Source organism: Eulemur rufifrons, chromosome 7 (assembly GCF_041146395.1).
Source record: "Eulemur rufifrons isolate Redbay chromosome 7, OSU_ERuf_1, whole genome shotgun sequence".
NCBI lineage: Eukaryota > Metazoa > Chordata > Mammalia > Primates > Lemuridae > Eulemur > Eulemur rufifrons.
In genome coordinates this window covers 65,405,828-65,420,873 of record NC_090989.1, presented here as the reverse complement: position 1 = coordinate 65,420,873, position 15,046 = coordinate 65,405,828, and the positions used below count along the sequence as shown (strand labels likewise).

At 53.3% G+C, this 15,046-nt stretch overlaps 1 protein-coding gene across 1 annotated transcript in view; it reads right to left on the bottom strand.

Annotated features, from left to right (window-relative positions):
* The window catches only part of PDIA5 (protein disulfide isomerase family A member 5), an 86,322-nt gene that overhangs the window by 4,179 nt on the left and 67,097 nt on the right, over positions 1-15,046 (bottom strand). Inside the window, exons 12-15 of the mRNA XM_069475114.1 lie at positions 10,643-10,713; positions 9,966-10,126; positions 6,562-6,692; positions 2,514-2,584 (exon numbers count right to left, since the gene is read on the bottom strand). Of these exons, the coding sequence (XP_069331215.1) occupies positions 2,514-2,584; positions 6,562-6,692; positions 9,966-10,126; positions 10,643-10,713 (434 nt within the window). The remainder of the gene's footprint in view (positions 1-2,513; positions 2,585-6,561; positions 6,693-9,965; positions 10,127-10,642; positions 10,714-15,046) is intronic.

Below are 15,046 nucleotides of genomic sequence, written 5' to 3'. Positions count from 1 at the left end.
TTTCCCACAGTGTGTCAACTGATAAAGTCCCCAAGTGAGCTCCTGGAAGGGGGGCGGAGGCTCCCCAGCTAAAATATGAGCTGCCACACACAGCTTTATTGATTCAGTAAAATAAATCTCTGCAGGAGCTAATATTGACTTTGGCTATGAAAATGGAAGTGAACGACCAACTGCATATTGATTGGGGAAGGAACAGGGACCAGCTTCTGGGTGGAAAAAAGACACAATTCCAGGTAAGAGGTAGCAGCATGGGGTATCAGGAAGAACTGGGAGTTAGGAGACCCAGGTCTGGCTGTCAGTGACCTGCTGGACATCCCTGGGCCAGGGACACAGCTCCATGGCCTTGATCCCTCATGAGTAAAGGTGGGGGAGCGGACAGGCCAGCAGTCCCCACACACTAGCCTGTGACCAGTACCCCCAGACGGCTGGCTTCCCTGATGTTATGAGTGCCACCCCCAGGAACCCCAGGCAGGTCAGCGGCCTTGGACAGAGAGGTTAAGAAGTATGTTCCTGAAAATGAGTGAGGGTGTTCCTGGCTTGGAATAAGGGAAGTTGGAAGGAGGGACAGAGGGAATGAACCCAGGAAAAGGCCAGCAACATTACTGGTCCAAGTTAAGACAATGGGTCAGATGTGGTGGCTCACGCCTGTAGTCCCAGCACTTTGCATGAAGCCAGGAGTTTAAGACCAGCCTGGGCAACATAAGCAAGACCTCGACTTTACAAAAAATTGAAAAATTAGTTGGACACGGTGGCACGTGCCTGCAGTCCCAGCTACTCGGGTGGCTGAGGCAGGAGGATCACTTGAGCCCAAAGTTCAAGATTGCAGTCAGCTATGATTGTGCCACTGTGTGCTCCAGTCTGGGTGGCAGAGTGAGACCCTATCTCTTAAAAAAACAAAACAAAAACGGGACAATGAAGCAAGCAAAGGCAGATGTATCAGTGTCTAAGAAGAGGGGTGTCTCAAGGAAATGGGGTGCATGTGCATTGGAGGAGGGGGAATGGGGAAGAGGAGGGCTGGCTCTCGGCTCCCGCTGTGGGGCTGGCAAGCCTGGCCTCCCCTGTGCTGACGTGGGTCAGGCCCCCGACCAGCCTCAGTGGTGAGTGGGCAGAGAGGTGTCAATGTGGGCCGTCCCTCCAGGGTTTCCCCAGCCACCCTGGTGCCCTGCCAGACCGTGCTCCCTGGCACCATGCTCCTCAGCACGCTGGGAGAAGCACGCCCAGGCTCTGTGTATGCCACAGGGTCCCTTCCCAGATCTGCAGCCTGTGGAGACCTGAACAGCCAATGGGGCAGGGCGACCACACACACCTCAGCCACTCTCCTGTCTGCCCAGAGCACCCAGCGTTCTGGGTGAGGGTGATGGAAGTTGATGAGGGGTGACCACTATTCCAGTCCTGGGGACAGGCAGCCCCGGCTGTGCTTGTTATCCCTGGGGCGCCCAGAGCAGGAGCAACCAATTGTGGTGTGCACAGGGCCTGGGTGGCACAGTGGGTGGGGTGGTGAGGGAGATGGACACGGGAAGCCCCTTCCCGCCATACTCCTCTCAGTGCAGGGCAAATGGGGGCAGAAGAAAAAAGTGTTTCTGGTCCTTGTACTCCCTCTTGGAGGGGGTGAGGGGTACCTCAAAGGCACAGTCAGGGCTGTGGGTAATGACAGAGGCCCTGAGTCCAGGGAGGGTCACGGGGTCTGGGTCTAAGTGGGAATCTGGTCCCCAGTTTGTCCCCTTCTCCATACACGTGCCTGTCCCAGTCTGGCTTCCTCTGACTTGCTGTACAGCTCTCACGGGCCAGGCCTGGAGGGGACCTTCCTGGAGTGGACCAGGGGCTTCTGGGGCCTGTTAGGCGAGAGGTACCTGTACCCTAGTCTCAGGGCTGGGAAGAGCCCTCGCAGGCCCCTGCCCCAGCACCCTGCCTGGTGCAGATGAGAAGGGACTCAAGGATGGGGAGGTGACCTGACTTCCCTGAGTTCAGGGGTCTTGCCCCTGCCCCACAAGCCCTCTCCCAGCGGCAGCTGCCACCACCCCGGCTGCCGGAGCTGCCTGGGGGACGCGCCTGGTGGCCCACTCTAATCCAATCTGCAGCTCTGGCTTGTTAATTTTATGCTCCATCAGTCGGCAGCTGCAGGAGCTTTTCATGTACACAGGACGCGGCCCCACAGACACAGCCTCGCTCCCCTCCACTGTGGCCTCCTCCAGTTGAGTTTTGTTGGATTTTTTAATTTGTATTTTCAATTACATAAGTAACGCATGACTACAATCCTACTGCAAAAAGGTTCAAACACTAAAAGAATAAATAGATGACCCCTTTTACCATCCCTCTCCTCCAAGCAAGTGATTATGCAGCATAAATCCAGCCTGCCCTACCTTGCCTTATGAAGAGATGTCCTGTTCTCAAGGAACCCCCTGCCTACAGGCCTTAGCAGAACTGCACCCATTCAGGGAAGGAGACCTGAATGGAGGAAGGAAGGTGCAGGATCCGCTGGAGGCAGGACGAGAGATGAAGAGGGGTATCCTTACCTTTCGGTCATCTTTGAAGGCGTCAGCAGTGGCAGTAAAGTGCGGAATGGCCTTCTTACAGTGTGGACACCCTGCATGAGGGGGAGAGAGCACACAGGACAGAGTGTTGCACATGAAGGGAGAAGGAAGAGCCAGGGGTGCTTCCCGGAACCCGGGAGAAGCCTTTCCAAGAGCCTAGCCCTCCCTGCCCCACTGTCAGGGTCCAGGTGCCAACCTTGCCACTCAAACCACCCCGCTTCAAGGGGGCTTTGTAGGAGACCCTGCCGAAAGCAGCATGGAGGGTATGCTCCTGCCTGGGCCAGGGGGATGGCCCCTGAGGTCTGGCTCTGTAGGTTCCTTCCACAGAGGCTGCCCTCAGGATGCAGCCCAGCCTGATCCAGGGAGGGGAGGGATTCTCCGAGCCTGTCACTATCTTCTCTTACTCCAGGGACAACGGCAAATCTCTCCATTTCATGACTGAGAGGAAATGGCGCCAGGAAATGAGGGGTGTGGGGGCTGGGGGCGACCACTCTGCCTGAGCCCCACTGCTCATGCCTTTTGCTAACTTCCACATTCCTAGCAAGCCCCGCCCCGCCCCACTGTCCTCAGGCTCCCCCCTCCACTCTGCTCTGCAGTCAGCCTGAACCTCGAAGCCAGAACATGGGCTGAGGTCAGGCTAAGAGGAAGACGAACTACACAGAGTCACCAGACAGTCCCCAAGTCCCCTGGCACTAGAAGGCCTATCAGTGGAGAGGGCCTGTGAGCTACGCTGGTGCCTTCTGTCATCTTGTCTGTTCTGTGCAGCTCTGACGACAACATCTCAGGAGCAGGGTGGGGACCTGCGTGTGGGCCACTTCTCCTATTGTCCCAGTGAGCCCAGGACACTGCAGGCTGCTCTGGCCCCTCCCTCAGCATGAACAGATCAGAACGCAAACCCGCCTCCTCTCTCAACCATTTCCAGACACCACTGAACAGAACTGCCAAGAGGGCAGAAGGGCTTTGAGGGGAGGATTTCCCGGACCATGGTAATTAATCCTGATCAGAACCAGGAGGGAGAGGCCACATGCCCCGTAGGGAGACCTGGCTCTGGCCCACAACCTTCTGACACTCAGGCCACCTGCAGCCTCGCGAAAGCAGGCAGAGATGACATGGTGGGCATAGAAATGGCTCTGTTTGTCTGTTTTCTCCTTTTAAAATAAGATAATAATGACTGGCATTTCAAAAGGTTTTGTGAAACCAAATTAAGGCAGAGCTACAAGTTTAATCTGAATCTGGTACTTGAGCCGGTTCCTGAGATGGGCAGGACCACCCCTACGGCCCGGCTGGCAGTGGCCAGTTGGCCCGGAACAGCGTGGGGCTGATGGGGACGGGCTCACGAGGGATTTCCCCAACATCTGATATGGCAGGAGTGGAAGAGACCTGGGCTGGTTATGGGTCACAGCACAACTAAATGGGACAGAGTGCCTAGCACAGCCTAACTCACGGCAGAGACTGGATGGATGATTTTTTAATGGCTTGACATGACAATTACAAGTAACACTTCACTAATTTGCCCTAACAGAGGGAAAAACAGCTCAAATTCATGAAAATGTCATCCCAGAAAGGAATGATGTTGTATCATTTTCAAAACACTTGAAGAGCACAATCCACTGGTTAACAAGGTACATCAAAGACACATCCTGCAGGCAGCTACAGGCCCCTGGTTGAAAATAACCCACCCCCTCCCTCAAAATCAGGTTTCACTACTAGTTTTTCCTTTTTAACCATTTTGCTTATTCAAAGTATAAAGGTAGCTGTCAGCCTGGTGCAAATCCCCATTACTGTCAATTAAAGATATCGAGGCCCCAGATTAATGGCCTTCCGTTGCATCTGATGTTCTCATTACCCAAGAGCAAGAGCACAGCAGATGAGAAACTGGAAGGGAGGCTGTTGCGGAAAGTGCATGAAGATGTTTCCAAGAGGTGTCAGGTGGGCCGGCAGTGGCATGATTTTTCTTATTTGGGCTTTTTAAAAAAAGGCTTCACATCTGTGTAGCAGGAAACCAAAGAAGCCTCTCAGGGTGGGGAGAGAGAAGCAAAGTCTGAGGACAGGATGGAAAATTCCAATTCTAGAGACGCAGCCACGCTGGCCTCAGAGGGCAGCCACCATGACCAGGCCACGCAGAGTAAAGGGGACAGTGAAACAGCAGGAGGATCCGTGTGGAGACTGGGGAGGCAGGATGTGGGGGCAGACCTGGGGGGAGCGGTGATATGGGGGGGCAGATATAAGGGCAGCAGGGATGTAGGAATAGGTTTTTGTTTTTTACTTTGTAACAGGTATGTGACTTTACTATTTGACCTTTCCGTAGTGTTTAGATTCTTTATATATAAATAACTATAACTACATGTTATATACTATATACATATTAAAAATGTTTTATTTTTTATCATTAAAAAAAGATATTTTTTTGTCCTTGGATAGTCTTCCTCCTTAAACCCGTTGATAAAGATGTATCTTCCTACACGTACTGGGACAAGATTTAGGTACAGAAAATGTGGTAAGAGAGAGGAAGAAAGTCTAAGGACCAAGCCCTTTGCCAGAGGCTGAGTCACTCAGTGATGCTGCCCTGCATGGGACAGGTTTAGAGTTTTGCTGGAGTAGACATGAGCCCCTTGAGGCCCAGCAGGGACATGTCTCCTTCTCCCATATCCTAGGCCTGGGACACGGCCCAGCACAGAGCTGTCATTATATATTTGATGAACGAAGGAGAGAAGGAGGGACGTTGATCTTTAGCAGCCCAGCAGGGCAGGAGTCACCAGCCCAGAGTCCCTGGGGATCCAGAAACCTGCCTGCCCCACAGCCAGTGGGGCCTCTGTGCAAGTCACGAAGGCCCCGCGGTCAGGAAGGGGCCGAGGAGAGGCGGTGGGAATGCCACATCTCTGGCCCAGGGGTCTGGGGGACGGTGGGGGCATCTCTGGGAAAGTACTTAGTTTGGCCTTTGTAAAGTCCACCCAGCGGCTGCTCAGGGGCTCCCACTTCTGTAGCCAGGTTCTCGTTCACTGCTAAGAGCACTCACTTGCTGTACTGTGCACGTGACACAGAGAGACAGAGCCACCCAGGCCGTGGGAGGGGCCTGTCACTAACTTGCCACATGGCCCTGGGTGAGGCTCAGCCCTCCACACTCCACTTTGCCCAGAAGGAAAATATCAGCTTCTCAAAATCCACTCAGGCTTCTAGACACATGCTATGCAGCTGCTATGCAGCCAGCCGAGGACAGTGAGAAGCTCTATGAGGAATTGGGGACACAAGTCTGGCTCTGAGGTGGCAAGGCAGAAGGGGACGGGCAGGGAGGCCACCCCTCCCAGACACCAGAGACTTCACAGTTACTGACACTTGAGAGGCGGGGGCGGGGCGCCAACAGGAGGGCTGCTGTGGCTCCAGCCCAGCGAGTTTACGACTAGATGGAACTGCCGGCTTCTCTGTAGCCGCAGCTTTTATTATCCCCACTCCATTAAGCTGAGCTATAACCTGGGGGGGAGAGAGAGGAGGGCCACAGAAGAGTGGGGAAATCTAAGAGCCTTTCCTTTTAAGTATCAGTTAACAACTTCAAAATGGGAATACACAAAACCTGAGGTCACAAACGCCAATGTCAGCTAACGTGTTACTTCCTCAACTTAAGCTCTGATGAAAACGAGAACTGAGGAGCCAATATGCCTGTGCCTGCACCACAGCTTCTGTCCCAGGTGGCTCCAGGAAGGTCAGGGAGAGGGTTCCGCTGTGTGGCTGGGGGGTGGGAAGAAAGTGGCCAGGTGAGGGGCAGGCAGCATGAGGAGCCCAGGGACAGGAGGGGACCGGCCCCCACCACGAACAGAGGCAGGCGGCTTTCAGACTGACATGAGAAAGGCTTCCCCCAAATGAGGGACACCCTACAGGGCTAACAGAAGGAGACCCTGGACTTTTAAGCACCCCTCAGCCTGGAATGAGATCAGGGCGCCTGGCTCACAGTGGAGATGATCCTGGATCGACTCTGCCCTGGTCCCTGGGGTGGTGTGGTCGGGCCAGGCCCTCAGGGAGCGCCCGAGCTACTTACAAGGCGCGTAGAACATGACCAAGGCGTGCTTCTTCTTCTTCAGGGTGTCCCGGAAGTTGTCCCCCAGTAGATGCAGCACACTCGTCTGCTGTTCTTCCCAAGTGGGCTCTGGAGGTGGGGGGGCCTGGGGGCTGTGAGCAGTCAGGGGAGGGGGAAGCCGTCACGAGGAGAGATTTGGCAAGCAAACCCACCCCCCCAGCCACCCAGGGGAACATGCATGAAGAAATCATTGCATTCCTTCTAACGTTTCATTTTAAGACCTCACTTTAAACATGAATAAGTCTGTACCATTGGCAAAGATAGTCTGATTCCCTTGCAGAGCCTATTCAGGGGCCATTTTGTGAAGCTGTGGAAGCCTGGTCCTGTTTTAGGGCAGGGCAGTCTCCCTGGGTGTGGGTCCTCATCTCCTCACCGGGGGTGGAGAACTCCCTCCACCTGGCTCCCCAGGCTTCCTCCCTGCCTCCTTTGGGACCCTAAGTGACTGTCCATTATCTCCTTTCTAATCCTCAGCCTTTGTTCTGGTGGAGGGAGCACAGGCCAAGGAGGTGGGTCTAGGTTCCAATCCGGATTCTTACCAGCTACGTGGCCTTAGGTAAGTTGCCAAACCCTATAAGCCTCCATTTCCTGTGAAATGAGGACAATGGCACCCGCTTCTGGGATCTTTATGAAGAACAGAGATGGTGCGTGTCAAGCACCTTGTCTGTTACTGATGCTCTAACAAATGCCAGGCGTTGAATAAATGCTTATAATTTTTTAGTCTCCACACTGCCTCCTACAAGTGTGGATCACAGGGTCTTTCAATAGCCTTTGCTCCCCTGCTCGCCTCTCTACAGCCCAACTTCCCACTTTGTCCTCTCTGAGCAGCATCTGGGGGCGGGGGGGCGCACCAAGCCGCTGTGTCCTCCATACTTTCGCCACGGCCCCTGCACCACCCGGCTCCTGACCACCAGGCCCAGCACCCCACTGAGCATGGCCCTCTCTCTTCTTCCAGTTCTATTCAGAGCCCCTGCAATTCTTAAAAGATCTTACCCCTCTGCACAGCTCTAGTGAAGCCTGTGGCTGAGGATAACGTGAGCCCCGACCTCTCACCCCAGCCCACAAATTCCGGGTGTTTTTCAGGCATTTCCAGCTGGAGGTCCCACGGTCACCTCAAATCCACTGTGACTTAGAACACATTACTCTTCGCTCTTCTTCCATACCTCCCAAACCAGTTTTCCTCCTGACTTCTCCGTTTAGGCTAATGGCACTGCTGTGCTGGTGACCAAGACTCACCCCTCCCAGCCTTCTTGTCTTCCTCCTGGTCCCCTGGCTCCATGGTTGACACCTGACCTTTCTGCCCTGCCCTTTCCCTGAATGCTGCCTCCCCAGGCTGGCCTGCTGGCAGGCACGTCTCAGTGACCCACAGCTCCGCCACCCATGCACATGCCTGGAAACGCCATCTGCTTTGCCCGATGCCATCTGTTCACCCTGCTCTGGGTGACAAGCCTCAGTTTCCAATCCCAGAGCCATCTGCCGTTCACACTCTACCTGAAGGATCCCTTCCAAGTGCCTGCAAGAACTACTATTTGTCCCTGGGCAGGGCTCTTAACCTCTCTGAACTTAAGTTTCTTCATCAGTGAAATAGGCATAAGAACTGTGGCACTAGTAGGGCTTTGAGGATGAAATGGGGCAAGAGGTAGGAAGGCATTCTGCAAAGCTTGGGCAGTATCATCACTTATGCATCGATATTGTCAGTTAAAGCCCCAGTGACGGCTAGAATCAGTCATAAAAACAGCTTCCTTTGTTTGAGTGTTTCCATATCATGCATTGTGCTGAGCACTTTTTATAACAGTCTAATTTAATTCTCTAGACAGGTCTATGGGGAAAGTATCGTTTCCATTTTACAGATGGGAAACGATAGGCTTAGAGGGCTTAGAGGGGCCAAGGAGGTGGCTCAGGGTCACATTCGGAGCACAGGTCTCTCAGACTGCAGAGCCCACGCTTTTAGCTCAATGCTTCCCAGGCCCTCAGCAGCAAGGGCCACGCACAGGAGGACAGAGGCCCTCTGCCCAGGACTCTGGAACATTGTTTAGCAAAGGTCAATGTTCCCAACCCCTTCAGCTCTCCACCCACATGTCCAAGCATCAGGAGGACCTGGTCTGACTCCACCCCACTCAGTACCTCCCAGCAAAACAGCCCTGGCACCAGAGCAAGGCTGGAGAAGCAGGTGTCAATCAGCCACCTGCTTCAGATACCAGAATGCACCTTGTCCCTTTTGGAGGAAGATCGCCCCTCTCCCCTGGTCCCTAAAACAATGGCCTGGCTACCCTTAGAATCCTCCCCTAGTAGACGAGCAGGACTACGTGGGAGGAGCCGAGGCCAGGACCTCACCAGCCCATTCACCTCTTGCCAGAGGCCTGTCCTGAACCTAGTGGTAACTTTGCTCCCGTTCCATAAGCTGGTGTTTCGCAGAACATCACGGCTGAGGAGCCCATCCACACCTCCTGAATCAAAGCTTCAGGGAAAAAAGCCCCAGAATCTGTGCTTTGAATAACCACCTCATACCAGGTGATGCTCACGTATATCCAAGCTTGAGGACCAATGTCCTGACAAGGTAATTCAGGGTGTATGAGTTCAACTGTGTCCTCCTCAAATTCATACGTTGAAGTCCTAACACCTAGTACTTCAGAATATGACTATATTTGGAGACAGAACCTTTAAAGGGATAATTACGTTATGATGAGGTCATTGGGGCGGGCCCTGGTCCAATCTGACTGGTGTCCTTATAGGAAGAGGAGATTAGGTCACAGACACACACAGAGGGAAGACCATGGCCAAGTAGACAGCCCTCAGAAGAAACTAGCCCTGCTTAAGTCTTGATCTTAGACTTGCAGCCTCCACAATTATATGGAAATAAACTTCTGTTGTAAAGCCACTCCGTCTCTGCTACTCTGTTATGGTCACCCTGATACACAGGCTGAGGGGCACTTCAAAATCTTTATCCTCAGCCCCAAACCACCGTGGCCTGCACTGTGGCGCTCGCAGGAGGCCCAGCCAACCGCCAGCAAACCCAGGACAAAATGAGGCCAGCTCTGGACATGAAGAGCCATATATTCCCTTTGTTTGTCCAAAGGGATGGAATAAAATGCAGATGGTGGAGCTGGGGTCAAGGAGACTGAGAGAAAAGGGAACCCACGGCTTAATGGAGCTGACAGAGCTGCATCCGGAGGGGCTGCCAGTGACCTGCTGCATCAGGACATGGTTCCAGCACATGAGGGGTGGCTTTAGGGAGCCAAATCTGTCTCGGCTCCTGTGGGCCCTGAGCCTGGGACAGTGGGCCACGAAGCTTGCTTCATCTCCTCCAGGAAGTCTCCAGTGGCCAACAGCCGGCAGCGAAGATGTGCTATCAAGATCGTAAAACTTACTTTTGCATCCACTCAATAAACTTCTTCTTTGTTCTCAGCACAGGCACTGCGTATTTCTCTCCATTCTTAAAATACTTCAATGTAGGAAACTCTGAGATGTGGAATCTTTCTGCCAGGGCCTTGTTGACAGTGGCATCGACAGCTGCAAGGACACCAGAGCTCTGGGATGGGGGAAAGGCCAACCATGCATTACAGCCTCGGACGTGGTGCTGGCGGAACAGAGGGGCCCAGATGCTGCCCCCCTAAAACCCATCCTGGACCTGCTGGAGTTTGACTGGCAGTGGCTGGCCCTGGGGGCTCCCAGTCCCAGGGAACAGCTGACCATTGGCATGTCCATCATTTTTCATTTATGGGCTGAGATGAGGCCTTTCAATATGCCCCGTCAACCATGTTGGGCAGACTAGGGCCTTGCTCCTAATAGCCATTAGGAGAGGGAGCAGACAGAGGACACCTGGACGGGCATGGGAACGTGGCCCCAAAGTCCTCTGTACCCTTGATCCCTGGCAGGCACCCCACCTGTCTGACCAAGACATGTCTACTTGGGGACACAGAGGGACCGCAGGCCTCCGGGGACTGGGAGAGCTGTTGCAGGGCCCGCAGGGCCAGTTGTTGTAATGATTCCCCACATCAGTGATTCTTTAAAAGAGAATGGTGCGGGGTCAGGAAAGGAAGCTTACATCCGCTTCTCCATGGAGGACTTCTGCTGCCTTCTCAAACTCTGGCTTCATTTTCTTACAGTGTCCACACCCTGTGGGGAGAGAGCGAGAAATCATTCCCGTGGCATACAGCTCCAGGGGTGTCCTGCACCACCTCTGTAAGGATTCCCAGGCACCGGGGTTACCTGGGAGGAAAGAAGGATATTTGCCTCCTCAAGAGAGGAGATCTTTTCCCTAATCCACCTGGAGTAGGGTGGGGTTGGAGAAAGGTACTGAAGAGACAAAAATGAAATAACCACATAAACAACACTGGTGACATGCATACAGCCCTGGCGTGCCAGGTACTGACCAGTGCTTTATATCCGTACAACAGCCCCTCACGGTAGGAACTGACATTATCTCCATTCTACAGATGAGCGAACTGAGGCACCAGGAGGGTGGATGACAGCCCAAGGCTACGTACACAGCCACAGGTCACAGAGCTGGGCTGAAGACCCAAGCAATCTGGCTGGGGGCCGGGCCACAGGCAGCATGTGTTTCCTGGCACCATGCTGCTATCACCATCATCTTCTCTGGGAAGAAGGGAGTCTGGGGCCTTGAGCTAGAAATAAAAATTCACAGAAGCAAAAGTATGGGGAAAAAATCAAGTTCCAATTGTCCCCACATGATATGATGGGGTTTGACTTGTTTCCAAATGAATGGCATTTTCTTGGGATAAAGACCGCTTTGCCCTTTCCTTTACAATCACATGAATGCAATAAGATGTCACAAGCAATAAAATTTGATACATTAAAAAGAAAACAAGCACTCTGTGTAGATGATGGACATCAGAATTTGTAAATTATTTTCATTTATTAGAAAGCACTTTCTGGCTTGTGATGTTGGAGGCCTGGGAGGCGAGAGGTCCCTACTGGTTCAGGCTGGAGGCCACTCGCAAGGTGAGCGCCTGGCTGCGTCGGGACCACGCATACAGCAGGCTCAGTGGGTGACAGGACGTGACTCAACCTTCTGGGGGAGTGCTACTGTGTGGGAGCAAGAGTACTGCCGTTCTGCTATCGATCATCAGGAAAAGGAAAGACAAGAAGAAAGGAAGACAGAAAGTCACACACCAGCTCATCAGAGGAGAACTCCCAAGCCTGCCATGCCCTCTGAGAAGCTCTCTGAGCCACAGATCAGCTTTCTTCCCTCCATCTGAGCCCTTGGCCAGGATGAAAGTTTGTCTCCTTCCAGGTTGTTCTTGCAGAGCTCAGCTTCGGGTGACATGAACATATCTCTTTCTTAATCTCTCCGCTCCATGCCTGCCTGCACCTGGCTGCCTCAGCCCATCTTCACCTGGTCTCTCCCAGGGTCAAGGGGACCCAGAGTGGTTAGCCCCCACTTAATGATAACAGAAAATCTAACTGATTGCTGAGCTGCCAGGCAGCGCTGCCAGACCCCTCCTCTGGACAGAGCACTGGGGACATGACTCGGTCAGAGACACTGACCTGATGGACCACAGCTTAGGGAGTGGCTACAGCTCTCAGCTGCACCAACATGCTGGTTCTTCCCAAAAGGGCCCAAGGAAGAGGGACACCTCTAACCCTCAACCCAGAGGCTCCATAGTGCCCAGTGGGCAGGATGGGGAGAAATGCTGAGCATGTGGGCACTCCTGCTGCCACGTGGAGGCTCCCTGCTCCTGCTGGGCTGTAATGCAGAAGAATGGGGAGAGACGGTTCCAGCCCTTGGGATCTTCCAGCCTGGTGACAGACAGCACCGTGGTCTTGGGTCCACAGCGGGACGTGGTGCACATACGATGCCTTCAAGAGGTGAAGCAGAGAAGGGGCACTCCTCTGCCCCCTGGCCCCGGGGAGCTGGCAGCTCCTTCCTGGGACCGTTGGACATGCCACACACTCATCGTGCTGGGCGCCAAGTTCCAGACTGAGAATCCTTAAAGTCGGGGCCTGGGGATTTTTTTACCTGGTACCGCCACATGAAGCAAAAGGACTATCATTTAATAGATACGTGATAAATATTTGTTGGTCAGCAATGAAAAGAAAAGACCCACTTAAGTAATTAGTAGACAACAGCTAGGAAGACCAGGGGTTTGAGAAGACCTCCTGGAGGAGGCAGATGAAAGGACACACGGGCAAGTTAGTAAGAGACGAGGGACAGAGGGCCCAGTCAGGAGGACGAGGGCAGCCTCAGAGGAGTGAGGACGTCCCTGCACCCCACGCAGCAGTATGCAATTCTGCTGCCTGGGCTGGGCAAGGCTCCCCTGGGACCACTGAGCTCCTGGCCCCCGAGGAGGCCCTGGGTGGGAGGGCAGCCCGGCTGTCCACCGCCGATGTTTTCAGCAGCCCCTGGGCCAGGCACGTTTGAGATCACGAGCCCAGTGTAAACCCTCTTTCCAGGAAAACGCACACAGGGTTACAGACGACTCTGGGAGCTCTGGGTCTGACTAGAGCCCACTCGGGACCCCTACCCCTGTGAGGTGTCAAGGTCATCATCATTTTGAATTATAAGAACATTATTTTCTAGAAATGAACATTCAGCACCATCACAACCCATTTGTTACTTTCTACACAATCAGGTGGCAAAAGGGCTGTTCTGGCAAGTTGGCGTTAGTTCTCCCCACAGAAACACTCTTACACAGATCACACGCCGACCCCCAGGAGCGACTGCAAAGGCCCATTTAACGGAAGGCACCTGAAGCGCACGGAGCACGCGGTGCTGTTTCTGCCTCACTGAGCTGCCCCCACGGAAACACGCAACCCGCAATCCAGCTGGGGACGCCAAGCAGCCTCTCCTTCCAGGCGGTGGCCACCACCTCAGTGACCTGAGGAAGGAGAGGGTCGGGGACAGCCAGGCACTGACATGCTGGGCTTTAACAAAAGCTTCTCCTCCCCTTGCCCGGCCGGGAGGAGCCCCTCATGCTGTCTTCCAATATCCTATTTTATTTTTAATTGTACTTAAAAGAGCTGGAGAAACCTGCTTACCTGTTTCCTGCCCATCCCTTCTACTGGGACGGAGGCTCCGTCCAGCTCACCACCATAGCCCTGACAGTGATGGCGTGCTCCACACACGTTCTGAATCAACCGCGGGACTGGACTGTTTAGGTTTATATTTGTGCACAAAAGGTTTAACAGGACTAAATTCTTTATGGGCAAGGGTCATGGTTTGTACCTGAATAGTTGCTAACTTGACTAAACACCTCTAATTGGTGCCCAGCCAGGTACTGTGCACACCCCTCCCCTCCCCTACCATTTACGCACTTCCCCTGCTCCTTACTACGTCTGGAAAATGTCTGCAGAAATCTTCAACATCTAAAGATGTTGTTCTGAAGTTTCCCACGTATACCCTAGAGTTTCTCTTGATATCCTTAAAGTTTCCCTTTCTGGCATCAATTCCCTCTGTCTCCTTCAACAAGACACTGAGGTCAAGCAATAAACTTCTGCAAACAGAGTTTAGGATGGGGAGGCAGGCCAGGCCCAGAGGAGGAAAAAGGTCTGGCCGAGCAACCGTCTCCCTCCCGGACACCCGCCTGTCCTGGGAGCTGGGGCTGACGGACAGAGGCGGCCATGACTGAGCCCAGCCTCCTGGGCCTGGCCTTCAGGATGTGCCTGGCTGCGTGGGCAGTGGGATAGCCGGGGATGGCTCTGGCCCACTGGCTTTAGTGTCCTGACTGTGATTTGATATGCCATTAAGTTTTACTGCAGACTTCCTTGTTGGGTTTTACCACCTGCGTAAGCGCGCTCACTCTCACTTTCGCGACCTGGCACCGAGGTCCGCACATCAGCTCCCCCAGCACCTCTTCTCCGGCTGTGGGAATGCTGGCCTCCTGTCGGCTCCAAGCCCTCAGATTCCTCTGGATTTCATTAAATTCAATTATACTTATGATTTCATTACAGACCAGCTATGGGGCTTTCCTGGATGCTGGAACCAGAATTTTCCAGGGGACCAGATTCATCTGTAAAGTTCCCTGGTAGGCAGGGTACCAGGTTAGTACCCGGGACTCTAGGTGAGCCTGGTTCCTGCCTTGCCTGGAACACGGCTTGGGGCAAGCCAGGAAGGATGGGTTTCCTACAAATGCTAGCAAAAAGACTGATGTTTTCACACAGAGACTCAGGCTCTCTCAAGGCTTCCAACTGTATACGCGCCAAAGTGGACTCACTGACAGTCACAGGCATATTGGGGCAGCCTCACACACTGATGGATTCTCTATTCATCACTCAGCCCCTTTTCTTGTGCAAAGAGAGTATGTTTTTTTCCTTTATGTTAGTGCAAAATGTAGATAATAAGCTTTTAAAATTTTATTCCCAGGCCTCTATCCAAAGGAAATAATCTGACATGGGGACAAATATTTATGTATGAAAATGTTCTCTGCAGTATGATTTATAATGGGAAATATGGTAAACAACTCAGACATTCAGTATTATGATGCTGGTT